The sequence below is a fragment of the Salmo salar genome, chromosome ssa01 (genome assembly GCF_905237065.1).
Source record: "Salmo salar chromosome ssa01, Ssal_v3.1, whole genome shotgun sequence".
Taxonomy (NCBI): Eukaryota; Metazoa; Chordata; class Actinopteri; order Salmoniformes; family Salmonidae; genus Salmo; species Salmo salar.
The window spans coordinates 22,054,481-22,073,334 of record NC_059442.1 but is presented as its reverse complement, the minus strand read 5'-3'; the positions used below and the strand labels follow the sequence as shown (position 1 = coordinate 22,073,334).

General features: G+C 43.8%; 1 protein-coding gene across 1 annotated transcript in view; it reads left to right on the top strand.

Moving 5' to 3' along the window:
* The first annotated feature begins 8,084 nt into the window (after nt 1–8,084).
* Nucleotides 8,085–18,854, top strand: part of icef1 (Interactor protein for cytohesin exchange factors 1) — a 73,969-nt gene continuing 63,199 nt past the window's right edge. The window contains exon 1 of the mRNA XM_014142891.2: nt 8,085–8,437. Within this exon, the coding sequence (XP_013998366.1) occupies nt 8,377–8,437 (61 nt within the window). The 5' untranslated portion in view covers nt 8,085–8,376. The remainder of the gene's footprint in view (nt 8,438–18,854) is intronic.

Here is an 18,854-nt window from a genome sequence, read left to right as displayed (position 1 = left end):
TTCGAAAGCCAAGTTAACAAACAGATCACTGACCATTTCGAATCCCACCGTACCTTCTCCGCTGTGCAATCCGGTTTCCGAGCTGGTCACGGGTGCACCTCAGCCACGCTCAAGGTACTAAACGATATCATAACCGCCATCAATAAAAGACAGTATTGTGCAGCCGTCTTCATTGACCTGGCCAAGGCTTTCGACTCTGTCAATCGCCGTATTCTTATCGGCAGACTCAACAGCCTTGGTTTCTCAAATGACTGCCTCACCTGGTTCACCAACTACTTCTCAGATAGTTCAGTGTGTCAAATCAGAGGGCCTGTTGTCCGGACCTTTGGCAGTCTCTATGGGGGTACCACAGGGTTCAATTCTCAGGCCGATTCTTTTCTCTGTATATATCAACAATGTCGCTCTTGCTGCGGGTGATTCCTTGATCCATCTCTACGCAGACCACACCATTCTGTATACATCTGGCCCTTCTTTGGACACTGTGTTAACAAACCTCCAAACGTGCTTCAAAGCCATACAACACTCCTTCCGTGACCTCCAACTGCTCTTAAACGCTAGTAAAACTAAATGCATGCTCTTCAACCAATCGCTGCCCGCACCCGCCCGCCCGACTAGCATCGCTACTCTGGACGGTTCTGACTTAGAATATGTGGACAACTACAAATACCTAGGTGTCTGGCTAGACTGTAAACTCTCCTTCCAGACTCATATTAAACATCTCCAATCCAAAATGAAATCTAGAATCAGCTTCCTATTTTGCAACAAAGCCCCTTCACTCACTCTGCCAAACATACCCTCGTAAAACTGACTATCCTTCCGATCCTCGACTTCGGCGATGTCATTTACAAAATAGCCTCCAACACTCTACTCAGCAAACTGGATGCAGTCTATCACTGTGCCATCGGTTTTGTCACCAAAGCCCCATATACCACCCACCACTGCGACCTGTATGCTCTCGTCGGCTCGCCCTCACTACATATTCGTCGCCAGACCCACTGGCTCCAGGTCATCTATAAGTCTCTGATAGGTAAAGCTCCGCCTTATCTCAGCTCACTGGTCACCATAACAACACCCACCCTTAGCACGCGCTCCAGCAGGTATATCTCACTGGTCATCACCAAAGCCAACACCTACTTTGGCCGCCTTTCCTTCCAGTTCTCTGCTGCCAATGACTGGAACGAATTGCAAAAATCGCTGAAGTTGGAGACTTATATCTCCCTCACTAACTTTAAGCGTCTGCTATCTGTGCAGCTTACCGATCACTGCAGCTGTGCACAGACCATCTGTAAGTAGCCCATCCAACTACCCACCTCATCCCCATATTGTTTTATTTACTTTTCTACTCTTTTGCACACCAGTATTTCCAGTATTTCTACTTGCACATCATCATCTGCACATCTATCACTCCCAGTATTAACTTGCTAAATTGTAATTACTTCGCTACTATGGCCTATTTATTGCATTACCTCCTTACGCCATTTGCACACACTGTATATAGACTTTTCTATTGTGTTATTGAATGTACATTTGTTTATTCCATGTGTACCTCTGTGTTGTTGTTTGTGTCACACTGCTTTGCTTTATCTTGGCCAGGTCGCAGTTGTAAATGAGAACTTGTTCTCAACTGGCCTACCTGGTTAAATAAAGGTGAAATATATATTTTTTTAAACATTTAAAAATGTAGTCACAGTCAAACAGGTCAAAACACCAGACTTGATCTGCGTAACCACTCAAATTCCTCCAAAATCCTGTCTCTGGCATTCTGTATCTCCTAGTGATAGACTGGAAGCATTTCATGGTACGTTGTGCAGGTGATTGACCAGAATAGTGTGTCTAAATCTATTTGATCCAGCCCTTTGTTCTTTCCCTCTAACTTGAGGGAAGAGCATTGACACGCACCATGCCAGCCTAGGCCCTGTCATTATAGCCTAGCCTTCTTCATGAATTATTCCTGTTGTTGAAGAGTTGAAACTGTATTTGTGGTGGGTGGTGGGGTTACCCACATTAAAAAATACTACAGTTTACTCTAGAACACTATAGTACTTACTATAGAATTCTGTGGTAAACTATAGTATACTGTAGAATACTATACTCCACACTGTAGTATCCCTTGAACATGTGTAGTACTTACTATATCATTTTTTAGTATACTGTAGAATACTATACTACTGTTACGAACCGGCTCAGAGTTCGCAACAAAAGGGAGACAACGTGGAGACAAGGAGTATCAAAATATATATTTATTAGCTAAAGTAACCTAAGAACAATGAACCATGGTGTGTGAAATCAGTAGTGTAAGTGAGTGTTTTGCATGCATGAATGTAATGCAAGGTGTTGAAAGGTGCCAAAGCAAACAACCAAAAAGCCACCAAAGCAAACAACAACCAAAAACAACAAGGTGTCTGCATGGAGAGAGTCTCCCAATGACTGTGGAAGAGGTCTATTTATCCTGGGACACACCCGGGCCCAGGTGTTTCCCATGTAGCTGACGACCCTCCCAACTCCGCCCACCGGCATCCTAATAAGGAAACAAGAACAAAGAGAGAGAATACGGCAGACAGAGTGGGAGGGTCGTCACACTACACACTGTAGAATCCCTCAATTGTGTAGTACTTACTACAGAATTTTGTAGTACACTGTAGAATACTTTAGTAAATACAACAGTATTATCTGAAGGAAAAAAACACGAGTAAATGCTACAGTAATGTCCAAAACACTACAGTCCACAAAAACACTACAGTTTTTTTACTATAGTAATGCTACAGTATTTAATTTGCATATACTCCACCCATTCCCATCCCCCATATCCCAATGAATGAAAAACCTACATGCCAAGTGTACAGCATGTACTGTATTATGCTCCCTACAAGTTATGTAAAAGAGCAGAAGCACTGAACTATCTGTACAGACTCCAGCCCTACCTAAACGCCACAGTAAATACTACCATCCGCCAAAACAAACCATTAACTACATAATTTAGTTTATCCTCTTATCCAGAGCAATTAGTGTCTTGCTCAGGGGCACATCTCCAGATGTTTCATCTATTCAGCTTGGAGATTTGAACCAGTATCCTTTTGGTTACTGGCCCAACACTTAACCACTAGGCTACCTGCTGCCCCATACTACGGTTTTCTTTCACTACAGTATTTAAACTATTGTTAACTTAAGCCTGCAAAAACACTACAGTGAATACTACAGCAAAGTCTGCAAAAACATAATACTATAGTATTTATATCATAGTACACTATAGTATTTTTTCATGTGGGTAACCTGAGGGAAGTGGATTGGCCCTGTCGTTCAGTTTAGGGGGCGTAAAGATCAGCATGTTCAAACAGGGAGGAGGAGAGAAAGCAGAAGTAATAGTAGAGTAGTACTGATTGTGGTTTCCAGTATTTTATTGCCTGGCAGCAAAGTGATATGTGCTCAGGTGTAATTGAAGCTGAACTGTAATTGTCTGATGACTGAAGTGTAGCTTCTACCTTCCAGCTGTGCTGAGGAGAAGGTTAGTAGGGGACTCTCCCTAGCAAGGTGTGTTTTGGAGAGAGGGAGGGGGTTGAGGCAAATATATTGGGTTTGTTTAGGAAACCATCTGTTGCTTAGGCCCTATTGCCTCTCTGCCATTGGCTACTGTACTATTGCTAACTGTGGGAACAAAGACAGATACAACAGACACTCCCCTCAACCTGCTGTTGACTGGAAACACTGTAATACCACCCCAGAATGTATTAATCACTGTATGGTACAACATTTTCACAATATGGCAAATAGAGTCACATAAAGTTTGGGCTATTCCATTCACAAACACATCAAATACAGTCAATAAATACACTATATCATACAGTTGTCTTTGTAAACAGTCACACAAAGCATAGTTTAACCTTATGTCGTCAGCCCTGGGTCTTTTCCCTGAACACAAACTACAATTATGCTACCTTCTAGCGCTGGACTTATTTCCTAATTGAATGAATGTCATTGTATATAATGGGATAATCAATTGTCTCCTTTCTGGTGGGATCAATGTTCATCCTTTGAGCGTGTGTCACAGAGGGTTGTGGGACAGACATGGTAGCCCACTCATTGTGTGGTCGCCTGGTTGCTTGTACAGTCCTTCATCAGTCTCTGGGAAACTTTGGAAACATATAAAAGTCAGCCAACACCCAAAACATGAATAGAAAGGGTTCAGCAAATCATAACAGGCAGGATCTAATTATTTTTTCAGAATTCCTGGTGATTCTTTTTTTTTTTATCGAATGTTTTACTCGCGGGACGATTTGGCCCACGGACCACTTGTTGCTGACCCCTGCCTTATGGGTATTTAAGTGTTTCATTGTTAGACGGTTATGGGGATAGATAGGAAGTGAGTAAAATCGCGTAAAAGTTGGGATAAATATAGACTCAAACAAGTGAATAGTTATTGTATCAACTGCATTGTTTACTTTAACAGAATATACAGCACATTCGGGAAGTATTCAGACCCCTTGACTTTCCACATTTTGTTACGTTACAGCCTTATTCTAAAAGGGACAAAATTGTTGTTTTACCTCATTAATCTACACACAATAGCCAATAATGACAAAGCAAAAACAGATTTATAGAAATGTTTGCAAATTTATAAAACATAAAAAGCTGAAATATCACATTTACATAAGTATTCAGACCCTTTGCTCAGTACTTTGTTGAAGCACCTTTGGGAGCGATTACAGACTCGAGTCTTCTTGGGTATGATGCTACAAGCTTGGCACACGTGTATTTGGGGAGTTTCTCCTATTCTTCTCTGCAGATCCTCTCAAGCTCTGTCAGGTTGGATGGGGAGCGTCACTGCACAGCTGTTTTCAGGTCTCTCGATAGGGTTCAAGTTCGGGCTCTGGCTGGGCCACCCACAGAGACTTGTCCTGAAGCCACTCCTGCATTGTCTTGGCTGTGTGCTTAGGGTTGTTGTTCTGTTAGAAGGTGAACCTTCACCCCAGTCTGAGGTCCTGAGCGCTCTGGAGCAGGTTTTCATCAAGAATATCTCTGAATTTTGCTTGGTTCATCTTTCCCTCAAAACTTACTAGTCTCCCAGTCACTGCTGCTGAAAAACATCCCGACAGCATGATGCTGCCAACACCATGCTTCACCATTGGTATGGTGCCAGGTTTCCTCCAGACGTGATGCTTGGCATTCAGGCCAAGAGTTCAATCTTGGTTTCATCAGACCAGAGAATCTTGTTTCACATGGTCTGAGAGTCTTTAGGAGCCTTTTGGCAAACTCCAAGCAGGCTGTCATGTGCCTTTTACTGAGGAGTACTGAGGAGTACTGATTGGAGGAGTGCATCTCTGCAGAGATGATTCTCCCATCTCCACAGAGGAACTCAGGGGCTCCAGAGTTACCATCGGTTTCTTGGTCACCTGCCTGACCAAGGCCCTTCTCCCCCGATTGCTCAGTTTGGCCAGGTGGCCAGCCCTAGGAAGAGTCTAGGGGTTTCCAAACATATTCCATTTAAGAATGATGGAGGCCACTATGTTCTTGGGGACCTTCAATGCTGCATAAATTTGATAGTACCCTTCCCCAGATTTGTGCCTCGACACAATCCTGTCTCGGAGCTCTAAGGACAATTCCTTCAACCTCATGGCTTGGTTTTTACTTTGACATGCACTGTCAACTGTGGGGCCTTATATAGACAGGTGTGTGCCTTTCCAAATCATGTCCAATCAATTGAATTTACCACAGGTGGACTCCAATCAAGTTGTAGAAACATCTCAAGGATGATCAATGGAAACAGGATGTACCTGAGCTTCTGAGTGGCACAGCGGTCTAAGGCACTGCAGTCCCTGGTTCGAATCCAGGCTGTATCACATCTGGCCGTGATTGGGAGTCTCATAGGGCGGCGCACAATTGGCCCAGCGTCGTCCGGGTTTGGCCAAGGTAGGCCGTCATTGTAAATAAGAATTTGTTCTTAACTGACTTGCCTAGTTACATGTAAAAAGAAATTGGGTCTGAATACTTATGTAAAAAAGGTAATTTTTGTTTTTTTTATATACATTTACAAACATTTCTAAATAAGTGTTTTTTCGCTTTGTCATTATGGACTATTGTGTGTAGATTGATGAGGAACAACATTGATTTAATCAATTTTAGAATAAGACTGTTAACGTAACAAAATGTGGTAAAAGTCAAGGGGTCTGAATACTTTCCGAATGCACTGTATATGTGCCTTTATTCTTAAACACATCATCAGTTGCTTCCCATATGAGCATGTTGCCTTTAACATTTTTGTATTACCTCCAGAACCAATCACATCTTTGGTATTATGAAAGAACTGTAGCTTTCCTATGTGGCAAAAAGTCCCCATTGTTATAATAAGGAAAGCATAGACTGTATGTACAGTGCCTTCAGAAGGTATTCGTACCCCTTGACTTATTCCACATTTTGTTGTATTACAGCTTTTACATTTACATTTACATTTAAGTCATTTAGCAGACGCTCTTATCCAGAGCGACTTACAAATTGGTGCATTCACCTTATGATATCCAGTGGAACAACCATTTTACAATAGTGCATCTAAATCTTTTAAGGGGGGGGGAGGTTAGAAGGATTACTTTATCCTATCCTAGGTATTCCTTAAAGAGGTGGGGTTTCAGGTGTCTCCGGAAGGTGGTGATTGACTCCGCTGTCCTGGCGTCGTGAGGGAGCTTGTTCCACCATTGGGGTGTCAGAGCAGCGAACAGTTTTGACTGGGCTGAGCGGGAACTGTGCTTCCTCAGAGGTAGGGGGGCCAGCAGGCCAGAGGTGGATGAACGCAGTGCCCTTGTTTGGGTGTAGGGCCTGATCAGAGCCTGAAGGTATGGAGGTGCCGTTCCCTTCACAGCTCCGTAGGCAATCACCATGGTCTTGTAGCGGATGCGAGCTTCAACTGGAAGCCAGTGGAGAGAGCGGAGGAGCGGGGTGACGTGAGAGAACTTGGGAAGGTTGAACACCAGACGGGCTGCGGCGTTCAGGATGAGTTGTAGGGGTTTAATGGCACAGGCAGGGAGCCCAGCCAACAGCGAGTTGCAGTAATCCAGACGGGAGATGACAAGTGCCTGGATTAGGACCTGCGCCGCTTCCTGTGTGAGGCAGGGTCGTACTCTGCGAATGTTGTAGAGCATGAACCTACAGGATCGGGTCACCGCCTTGATGTTAGTGGAGAACGACAGGGTGTTGTCCAGGATCACGTCAAGGTTCTTAGCACTCTGGGAGGAGGACACAAGGGAGTTGTCAACCGTGATGGCGAGATCATGGAACGGGCAGTCCTTCCCCGGGAGGAAGAGCAGCTCCGTCTTGCCGAGGTTCAGCTTGAGGTGGTGATCCGTCATCCACACTTTTCTCACCCATTTCACTATGACATTAGGGAGTATTGTGTGTAGGCCAGTGACACAACATTTTAAATTCAGGATTTAACACAACAAAATGTGGAAAAAGTAAAGGGGTGTGAATACGTTTCTGAGGGCACTGTAGTAGGACAATGCAGAAGTGGCTTATAATTTCCTGCTGAGCAATAGCTAGCCCACCAACAGAGCGCAGCCGTGAGCCGCAACCAATGGTAGTGTGGAAGAGGGAAATGTAATTTGTTATTTTATATGACCTGAAGAAGGGACAGGTTATGCTGTTCCTCTTTCTGTAAAATTGCTCCGTTCCCTGATATGCTCTCAATCGCACTGTTTCAAGTCACCCTTTTCTTTGTCACCAGTCTGTTTAATAACTGTTTCTAAACTGCGCTGTTCTAACGTTCAGTGAAACAATGCCTGATAAGAATTACACTGATCGAAGTATAGGCTACGAAAAGTTATGTGGTATGATGAAACATGGTCTATAATATTTATTAGATATTTAAAAAGGCTAAATTACCCATAACAAATGCTATATGAAGCTGCAGAGACAGAAACACACAGTAAAGAAAAAAAAACGAACTATGCACTTCAAGAATGTAATTTTTTTCCTCGACTTTTGAATGCAATAATGTATTATTATAGTATAGTCATTATCAGCCATATGGCTACATCCATTATCGGTGGTCAATGTAGTAAGATATAGCCTACATATTTGTGGTGCAATGTTGTTGATTGCTCCGCCCTGTTCAGTAGCTTCAGCTGAGCGAAACTATGCAACTTGATCCCAGGCCCAGTGACGAGCTATGGGGGTTTTCACTCCTGCCTCCAACCATGTGTGATGTGATTGAGTTCTCAGTCGCTGAGTGCACTGAGAATACGAGCTAGAGTGAAGAGGATCACAGAGAGACAGACAGCTGCTCCACAGAGAAGCAATGGGAGTTTTATAATAAATTGACAATCGTAGGCAACCGAAAGCAGTGTTTTATAGTATCGATTTGTAATTGTTGTTTTAGATAGCTTCCTGGGAATGCAAGCAATGGATCCAATAACGAAGTGGACACCAAAGCAAGTTGTCGACTGGATGAAAGGTAAGTTTGGATCACTTTCACACACCGCCCAATTCACAATAATTGTCCCCAATAATTGTCCATGTTAACCGCTATCTGAAACTTGAGAAACAACAACTCAATACGCCTCACTCGCGGATCCCTGCAATGCATGCGTTTTTTGTTAAAGCTCATGTTTCGTAGAAACTGCCTCTATGTGCTGCCGCTAACTATCGTTGCTGTCAAGTTGTTGCACAGAGAACAAAGGGAAAAAATATCTTGATAATGTTTGTGAGTTTAATTTAAGAGGTAACACGTAACAGCTGTGTGATCTTTGACAAACACTCAGAATTATTGTGACACAGGTGGACCAACGTTTCCAGACAAATGACCTCTGGCTGTGCCTCTTGCACTGTTCTTTGAGGAGCCAACTTTTGCAATAACGCTATTACCCCAAAACAGTGCAGTTATTTATTTATATATCTCACTATTTGGCAAGCACAATGAGTTACAACAGTTTGTTTTACTGGAGGCACAATGGAGCTGAAGATTATAAACTGAATTAATTTAATCATAATTGTCTCCATCTCTATCAGCCATCAGACCAAATTATTGTAACACTGGACACAAACTATTTTCCTGTCATATTTGGTTAAACACACAGCACCACTCGCACAATGCTGTATTGGTACACCCAGCATATTCTTAATGTGAGAATCCAACCTGGAATGCCGGTTATGGGAATGTATGACATCACCAAAGGACTATTTTCTTTTAACTACCTGAACCCTGTCACAGCATTGGCATGCAAAGTGACTGTCTGCTACTACTGGCATGAGAAGTATCGGCAGTCACAGACAGGCAGCAACACTCCACCCTATATGAAACATCATAGGAGGATAGAAGTGCCTCTTGTGAATTATCTTTATGTCAAAAGAAACATGGTCTGAAATGTTGTTTGATGATATCCTCGGCTAGGGCCTTCATTTTCCACAGTTAAGTTATTTGATAGTTCCTACATATTTCATTGCCATAGACTGAACATCCACAGCCGTCCACTCTTCAGTAGTTGCTGAATGAATTAAACCTGGTGTGTAGACCTTCTAGTGTTCCTGTTCAGTGCCTGTGTGTAGATAGATGTGCTAAAGGGATTGTGGGGGGTTACCCTGTGTGCCCAGTGGATGGAGGGACAATTTGCTCAGAAGACAGGCCCTACTTGTCAGTCTTCATTCTGGCTATCTGACTCAGCAGTTCTCCATTGGAGGGTCTAACCACTGTCTCTGTTCACTGGACTGCCATAAGACAGCTGCTGTGCCTAAAATGACAACAGGCCGTTGGTGCGTAACATGCAGTATAAACTCAGCAAACACCAACGCTGCCTGTGCTAATCGCCGTAAGGATGTTTTCTTCAGAGGGATCATGGTTGTGTGTTTTGGGTCAACAGTGTTTTGGGTCAAAAGTCATTTTTTGAAGCTGATTAGTAGTGGTCCATTAATCTACACTGAACAACACTATAAACACAACATGTAAAGTGTTGTTCCCATGTTTCATGAGCTGAAATAAAAGATCCCAGAAATGTTCCATACGCACAAAAAGCTTATTTCTCTCCAATTTTGTGCACAAATTTGTTTACTTCCCTGTTAGTGAGCATTTCTCCTTTGCCAAGATAATCCATCCACCTGACAGGTGTGGCATATCAAGAAGCTGATTAAACTGCATGATCATTACACAGGTGCACCTGTTCTGGGGACAATTTGCAGTTGTGTAACACAACACAATGCCACAGATGTCTCAAGTTTTGAGGGAGTGTGCAATTGGCATGCTGACTGCAGGAATGTCCACCAGAGCTGTTGTCCGATCATTTATTGTTATTTTCTCTACCATAAGCCGCCTCCAACATCCTTTTAGAGAATTTGTCAGTACGTCCAACTTGCCTCACAACCACAGACCACATGCATGGCATCGTGTGGGCGAGCGGTTTGCTGATGATGCCCCATGGTGGCGGTCGGGTTATGGTATGGGCAGGCATAAGCTACGGACAATGAACACAACTGCATTTTATCGATGGCAATTTGAATGCACAGAGATACTGTGACAACATCCTGAGGCCCATTGTCGTGCCATTCATCCGCCGCCATCACCTCATGTTTCAGCATGATAATGCACGGTCCCATGTCGCAAGGATCTGTACACAATTCCGTTCTTCCACGGCCTGCATACTAACCAGACATGTCACCCATTGAGTCTGTTTGGATGCTCTGGATTGACGTGTACGACAGCGTGTTCCAGTTCCCGCCAATATCCAGCAACTTCACACAGCCATTACAGAGGAGTGGGACAACATTCCACAGGCCACAATCAACAGCCTGATCAACTCTATGCGAAGATGTCGCTCTGCTTGAGGCAAACGGTTTTCTGATCCACGCCTCTACCTTTTTTAAGGTATCTGTGACCAACAGATGCATATCTGTATTCCCAGTCATTATTAGCCATAGATTAGGACCTAATGAACTTATTTAAATTTACTGATTTCCTTATGAACTGTAACTCAGTAAAATATTTGAAATTGTTCCATGTATGTATGTATGTATGTATGTATGTATGTATGTATGTGTTTTTGACTGGATGTCCTGCAGCACCTTTCTCACCAGTTCTTCAAGCAGGCTATCATACATACATATGCACTAATATTGTGAAATTTACTTTAATACAGTTTTAATCTATTTTATATTTTCCTTAGCAATTGTACTCAATAACAGAAGCAGGACCACACTGGGTGTTGAAGTTGATGGCAGACTTCAGTCATTTCCCTAATATATATATAGTCTTGAGTCCATTCACATTACATTTAGCAGACCCTCTTATCCAGAGGGACTTACAGTAGCGGTTAAGTGCCTTGCTCAAGGGCACATCGACAGATTTTTCACCTAGTCTGCTCTGGGATTCTAACCAGCGACATTTGGGTTACGAGCCCAACGCTCTTAACCACTAGGCTTTCTGCTGCTCCTAATGCCCAGACTGAGGAGAGCTAGTGTTGTTCAGAGAATGTTTAGTTCAAAACTCAGCTGAGTAGTTTCACACTTACAAACTCACTCTCTTTTTTTTTTATCCTCCTACTCACAGCAGAGTCTACTAAGTTTGCTCAGGCATTCCAATAATGCAATCACAACTACTGTTCAAGTTGGTGAGTAAGAAGAGGCTTTCATAGTAATGTGAGTTTTACTGACTTTAGTTTAAGAAAAATATCAGCAGTATAGTGTTACAGTATGTCTCAGGTTTTCAGTATTTGACAGTAGAATACTCCAATCACAAAGACTCTTGCATGCAGACTGTTGTAATTGGTGTGAGAAATGTAGCGACAGGTTTGTTTTTAAGAAATGGACCATGATTAGAGAGCAGATGATCTAGTGGCCTACATCTGTCCCAATGTGGTCACAGGATGGAAGTGTCAAAAATAAGGACTGTACCAGCCAGAGGAGGAGGAGGGTGTCATTTTTTAGAATAGCACTGACATGCCAAATTGGTAGTGTGTACTTTAGTGTGAAGTGCCCAGTGGATTTGCCTCTGGAACATGTCCGAGGCCTTATCTTGAGAGGTGATAGTGAGGTGTTGGCATTGATCTTCATGATCCTTATCAGGCAATTACAGGGTGGCGGTATGAACAGACTCAGAACAGGGAGCGTATAGAGCCATGTGCCTCTCTACTACACATGATAATGCCCATCTCTCGCTCTTCTGTACCAGCATGGCTGCAATGACCTAGGCTTTATTAATCCCCTGTAATAACCTGCATCGACTATGTATACAGCCAGTAGAGAAGCATGTGTTCATTTTAACTAAACTGGGCTAAGTACCACAGGACTGCCCCCCCCCCACACACACACACACACACACACCAGGGTCCATGTTCAAAGAAGGAAGTAAAGAACGAGGCAGGTTATTCCATGGAAATCGTTAAGATAAAAACTGTCCTTTTGGCACAATGAATGTCCAGTTATCCTCTCATTCTCCTTTTTAGGGTGGACCTATTGTAATCTGTTGATCTAGAGATGTGTAACTTCCCTTGTTTAAAGGGCTTTAGACTTTAGGAAGCTGTGTAAGAGTATTCTCCCTGAGGGACAGGAACCTGAAAGTGATGGCAGTGGTTTCGCCCTGCCTGTCCTGTTTCTGACAGGCCCACGTGTTAACCTGATGTGGAAGAGCTTGCAATATGGGGACTTCTCAATCATTCACCAATAGATTATATTTCTCCATTGTCCAGTTTGTTGTGTGCAACAGTATTGGGTTGGTGGTTAGGCCAAGGATTTGAATTAGAATGTACACGATGAAGACGATATTGTCTGAGAGGTTCATAAAAGGTTCCAAACTGTAAACCACAATTGGTTGACGCTCATTTTCTAATGCTCTGGAAGGTTAGAGGGGGTCACCTTCCTTGTGCCTCTGTCAAACTGGGCAGGGCAGTTTGCTTTTCATTCAAATCCCAATGTGAATTGCAAATCTCCCAGATCATCTGAGCTTAGCGGTCCTTCTAGAGGTTTGGCCCCAGTCTGCCCTAAGAGCATTGGCCTCTGAAACACACAGAGCTTAACACAGTGGGAATAATCGCAACCTAAGGGGTCACTGCTCAGGGCACAGACGGGTCACTGCAGCCATAGTGGCTGACTGCCCGTACAGAGAGCTGTGAGAGATGGTGTACCTCAACTTGGGAATCATATGAGTGATATTCCTGGACTGTTGGTATTTATTTTGACCTCACCGTAGAAAGTCTATGTTAATGACATGTTTTGTATAGGCATGATTTTGCTGCGCCAGACAATTTCCACATTGTGGGCGAACTCTTAAGTTGCAAACGGTTGTCGTGGTCTTTGCTCGTTCCTCGTGACTAGGTCTGCTGATTTTGAAGTACCAGTACGTGCTGTCGTATGCTCCGACAAACCTCTTTTATTGTCAGACATTTTGAGCCTTTATGGTGTTGCTGGTGTTAGGAATCCGACGTACAGTGCGGGAAGTCCTGTAAGGCCTCAAAATGCTCACTACAGTGGTGGTGTTAGTACTATTAAAGAACTATGGGGTGAACTATGCTCTAACAGCCACTGGATATGACAGGAATGTGTTCTGCTACTGGACCGAACTACTGCCTCTGTGAATCAGCAGTGAAAACAAGCATGAATGTCCTTTTATGCACTTACGCCACCAGTTTATTTTTTTAAAGGATTTAAATGCCTGAGCTAGAATGACTGTTCAGCCTCTCTCGGTTAAGAACACACTTCCTATACACATGCAAGTTTTCTCATTCCGCCATAACCCGTTGGTGTTAGCCCATTTATCTTAGGTGCTCTCATGCTAAAACAAAATGAACACGTTGTATAATTGAGAAATATTTTGTAGTTGTAAAATAGATGTAAACAGTCATTCTTTCACCACGGTTGTATGTAATGTGTAACAGCATGTTAAAGGGGCAATCTGCTTTTGCTTCATCTGTTGAAGTCTACCTGTCAGACCATCAGAACCTATAAGCTGCTTTCACTCCAATGTTTGTAAACAAAGTAAATGTAAATAAACACTAAAGCCTCAAAACATGGTTAAAACTGTCATTTTGATATCATGGATGGTCAGTCATTGCATCCATAGCTCTGTCTATGAATTTGAAAGTGATTTACATTTCTCCAGCCCCATCTCTCTGCTTTTTACCGAAACAGGGGTGGGGAGAATGCTTTGTTGTTTTAACTGCTGATTACTGCTTTAAGGGCATCTAGGCAAGTCTACATTCTACCAACCACAGGCAGTAACCTAGAGATTGCATTCCTCAGGTTGGTTGACATTAACCCATGTAATGTCTGCCTTTGTAGTATCGCATATAATGTATTACTGCTCAAACTACTGGTATCTCCCATCTCAAGGAAAATAGTGCCATTTTCAGTGTTCCAACACTATCCTATAGCTAGGACTCATTTCACCTCGTTTTACCTCTTGTGATTTTAGAACAATTTCGAGTCAACAGTACATTTTATGTTGACAGAATTCTGTGGGTTAAAATGACAGTAACTCGGTCAGTCAGTCTTGCTCATTCACGACAGTATTGGGTGACACGGAACAGGAAATTAACAGGGTGTTTTGTGGTGAAAAATGATTTCTGTGTCTGTCCTGCCGTCACAAGGAACTATTCAATCATTCATGATTTGTGAGAGTACTTTTATTTTTGTCACTAACACATCATAAGAGAAGAAACACATTATTTTGTGTGTCAGAGGGAGAGTGAGAGACACAGGTAGGTCATTAACATGGCAGAGTAGGAGTCTGGTGCATCACTGCCTTTCAGTGGGATGGCTGTCTGTCTGCATCATGCCCTGTGGGTGTCACACTGGCTGGTCACGCTGTCGCTCACAGATGACTCACCTTCAGTCTCTCCCACACGGAGAATAGGATCGACTCATCTCAACGCCCCGCTCTCTTTTCAACTCGTTCTCTCTGTTCCACAGGATCTGAGCGCTAGCTGCTGGGGATTCCTATTGCGGAGTTGTTTCTATTCAGCTGTAATGTACAGCGTGTAATCTGAGTAAGAGAATATTTGGGTGGCTGTGAAATCTCAATGAAAGCAGTACAACCATCATTGTGGTGTGTTGATTCTCAGCTTATTGCTTGTTGTGTGTGTCCTGTGTGTGCTGACGACTTAATGGTCTTCAGTGGGAGGGACGACAGAGTAACGATACTCAGTCTCTTTGACCCTTGTCTCCTTCCCTGACCTGGATGCGTGTAGGCTGTAAATCTTTCTAAACGGAATGTCCGTTCTCTTCCCCCCCCATCTCAAGTCTCCAACTCCCCACCAGACCCGTTATCATGGCTACGCTCCCGTTGTTTGTTTACCGGGCCCAGCTGTGGTTCAGGGCTGCGCTGGCAGTCATTGTGAGTGTTTGGGACCGGCACAAAGAGCAGGGTTACTGGTGAAGCCTGGTTTAGCTGAGAGAATGCACATCGTGGGTAAAAACAAATAGTGTGTGGGTGCCTGGGCCAAGCTGGAGGCAGGCCTGCCCGATTATGGGGAGGTCAGAAATGGTCGGGTTCATTTTAAGATTTGGCCGAGGAAATACACTCCTCTTCGCTTGGCAGTTAAAGATGACAGAGATTTTTTCTGGTCCTTTCTGACTGTTTAACAGCCTGTTATAACTTAACTAAAAGCCAGATTTGGGGGTTTTGAAAGTTGTGTATTCCCTTTATCTCTGAAGGGGAACAGGGTAAACCCATACAATCTTAAAGGTAGTCCCATGACATCCCTGTTAAACTGGCTAGCCCACCATGACCATACACCTGACATGAGGAGAAAAGAGGCCAGTGTTGTCACTGCACTCATTCACTATAATGTACAGGCAGTCTATATGTCTGTCTATAAATAAAGGTCACTCACTATAATGTACAGGCAGTCTATATGTCTGTCTATAAATAAAGGTCACTCACTCTACTGTACAGGCAGTCTATATGTCTGTCTATAAATAAAGGTCACTCACTATAATGTACAGGCAGTCTATATGTCTGTCTATAAATAAAGGTCACTCACTATACTGTACAGGCAGTCTATATGTCTGTCTATAAATAAAGGTCACTCACTCTACTGTACAGGCTAGTCTGTCTATTGTCTATAAATAAGGGGCAGGAGTTTCCTGGTCAGGTCCTTTATACATGGCTGGGCATGATAGGTTTCCTCTGCCTCGCTGGGATGAAACATGGTGTTCCATCTCTGTGAAGACTGAAGAGACGACCTCAGAGAAAAATACGACGTATGTTTTAGCCTGGCGTGATAGTGACAGTATAGGTGCCTTTTGGGAGGGGAGTTTTGAGTGAAGGTGACTTAAGATGTTTTTTCAGATGACTTGAAAAAAGCTTCGTGCCATTGCACAAAGACTTTGTTTGTCCTGGGATGATTGTTAAAAAACAAACACAACAATATGAGCATGGAATAAGGAAAGCTGGGGCGGGGTGGAGTGACAGGGAATTTCTGCCATTTTTGTGGCCCTTTGTTACTCTCTTTAGTGGTTGTTTACGTGCGAGGTAATGAGCAGCGTGGCTGGCTGGCTGGCTGGCTGGCTGGCTGGCTGCAGTGTTTAGTAGGCGGGAGAGGTAGTTCTAAAACCACCAGCATTACACACAGCTCCTGCTCCAGTCCGAGGCCCAGACCTCACTGAATAAGAATGCCCATAGAAGTCATTCTGCGCATTGACGTGTATAACCTCTGATTGTTGTACACAAGCTTATGCAGGGGCAGCCTCTCTGAGCTGTGAGAAAGGACTTCATTGGATCTCCATTACAGGAAGAAACTCAGCAACCCATAACTGGGCTTTCCGTTTATGTCCTGTTGAAACGTGGAGGTGACTGACTCGTTCGGTGCTTGGGGACTCAGCCAGGAGTGACTCAGAGTGACTCAGAGTTTGTGCCTGTGGCACTTTCTGTTGTTCACTCCTTCCTCCCCTTGGTGTCGTTCTCTATCGTTCTGTCTTTGTCACATGCCTGCAGGTCAGCAAGTATATCCACAGGTCAAAACTCCCCTTCCTTTTCCATCACAGCCCTAGAATCCAACCTCCTCGACCTCTGTCGGTGTCTCGCCACCTTATCTGCTGAGTGAGGTATCCCCAGCGTGACTGGAGCCTGCATGGGGAGTAGGGCGAGTAGGGCCAGGGCGAGTAGGGCCAGGGCGAGTAGGGCCAGGGCGAGTAGGGCCAGGATGAGGCGGTGTTTCTTACCACACGACATCAGTGTGATCTCTGCTCCGTCATTGTCCATCTCCCCTCGACAGACAGGGTTTTTTTTTTTTTGTCACATTTATCATGTTGGAGAACCAGGTTAAAAGTGTAATCTTTGTTCAAGATAAGCCCTTGAACAAAGACAAGGCAAAAATACACTTCGTTAAACTTAGGACCCTACACAAATATCCTACAGAAACACACCAATGGATCAGCTGATGAGGTCACACATTTGCTCTTGGTGATGGTAACTAAGCTTACAGACAGTAAACAGGATGAGCCATGATGTCAAATTGTACTCTTGGACAAAGTCCTCCCCAAAAACGTTCTTAATAGCCCAGGGGGGATAAAGGTCCATAGCTTATAGATACTCAATGTGCACAGTTGGTTAGATGCTCAGTGGGGATGGTACTGTTGCACAACTGTCCCTTTCACACTAGCCACTGTCTTGTGTATGGGCTTTGTTTTGCTCATGTGAAGTAAAGTCATGCATCAGAGGAAGGCTTAGCAGTTTCTTTTCTTTTAGTTTTCTTTTTCTAATTACAGCCCAGGCTGCCCAGAGCCATTGTCCTGGAATGCTGGAATTCCCACAATGGCACGCCTCCTGAGAACAATGGCTATTCCTCTGATTCCCAACAGGTTTGCCGGGCTGAATAAAAAGAGGGAGAGTTACAGTGGCACTGCTATTGTATGCCCAGCAGCTTTCCCACTGTCCAGCCCAGGCAGGGTAGGACCAGGAAGGAGACAACGAGGGGACAGATGGCCAGAGCCCCCCTGGAAAGCAGGGGGGAGAGGAGGAGGGAAGGCTTTTTCTGTGGGATGTGAAAGACTGTTCTCTCATGTAATCAAACCCCTGAGAACCCAAGCTAAGCCTGCCTGAGTATCACCGGGCTTGGTGGTGGATGTGAGCCTGGCTTTAGGAGGAGCGAGAGGAGGAGGGCTGTGTGTGCATGCAAGTGAACGTGCACCAGTGTGTTTATATACTGTTGTAAGGAACAGATGTGCATGTCATCCTAAATCTGCAGCACATAATCAATTATGTAGGATTTACCGGTGATTTGATCAAGGTCTGCAGGTCTGCTTCAGATAAGAAAAAGACGTAGTGTTCTTTTGTAATAGAACACACAATCTAAGGTATTTGGATTTCATTGCAAAGTAAATAACCTTACACATGAAATCTGCTTCCAAACGTGTTGCAGTAGTATACTAGCGAGTCTACATGCTGTGGGGAACTTTGCAGCATTTTTCTCCTCTACTTTAGAGCATTTCCAGTGTCTGGCTCGCCTGATTATTCTTTGATTCTCCCTTACTGTCATGTTCTGGCTTCTGAAAGGAAACCTGCTGTTTTCAGTGCTTCAGTAAGGATGTGGACCAGGAATGTTAGGATTATCACAGGACTAGCCAGGCAGTTGGCTGCCAAAAGGACAGTGTTTACATGGCCAAAAACGTGTGCTTATAGCCTTAAAGGGATACTTCGAGATTTTGTCGACGCGGTCCTTTTATCTACTTCCCCAGAGTCAGATGAACTTGTGGATACCAAGTGTATGTCTCTGTGTCCAGTATAAAGCACGTTAGAGGTAGTTTTGTGAGTGAATGCTAACTAGTGTTACCCATAGACTACCAGTCATTGCGCTAACGCTAGTTAGCAACTTCCTTCAAACTGCACACACATAAAAATGGTATCCACGAGTTCATCTGACTCTGGGGAAGCAGATAAAGGCCCTTAA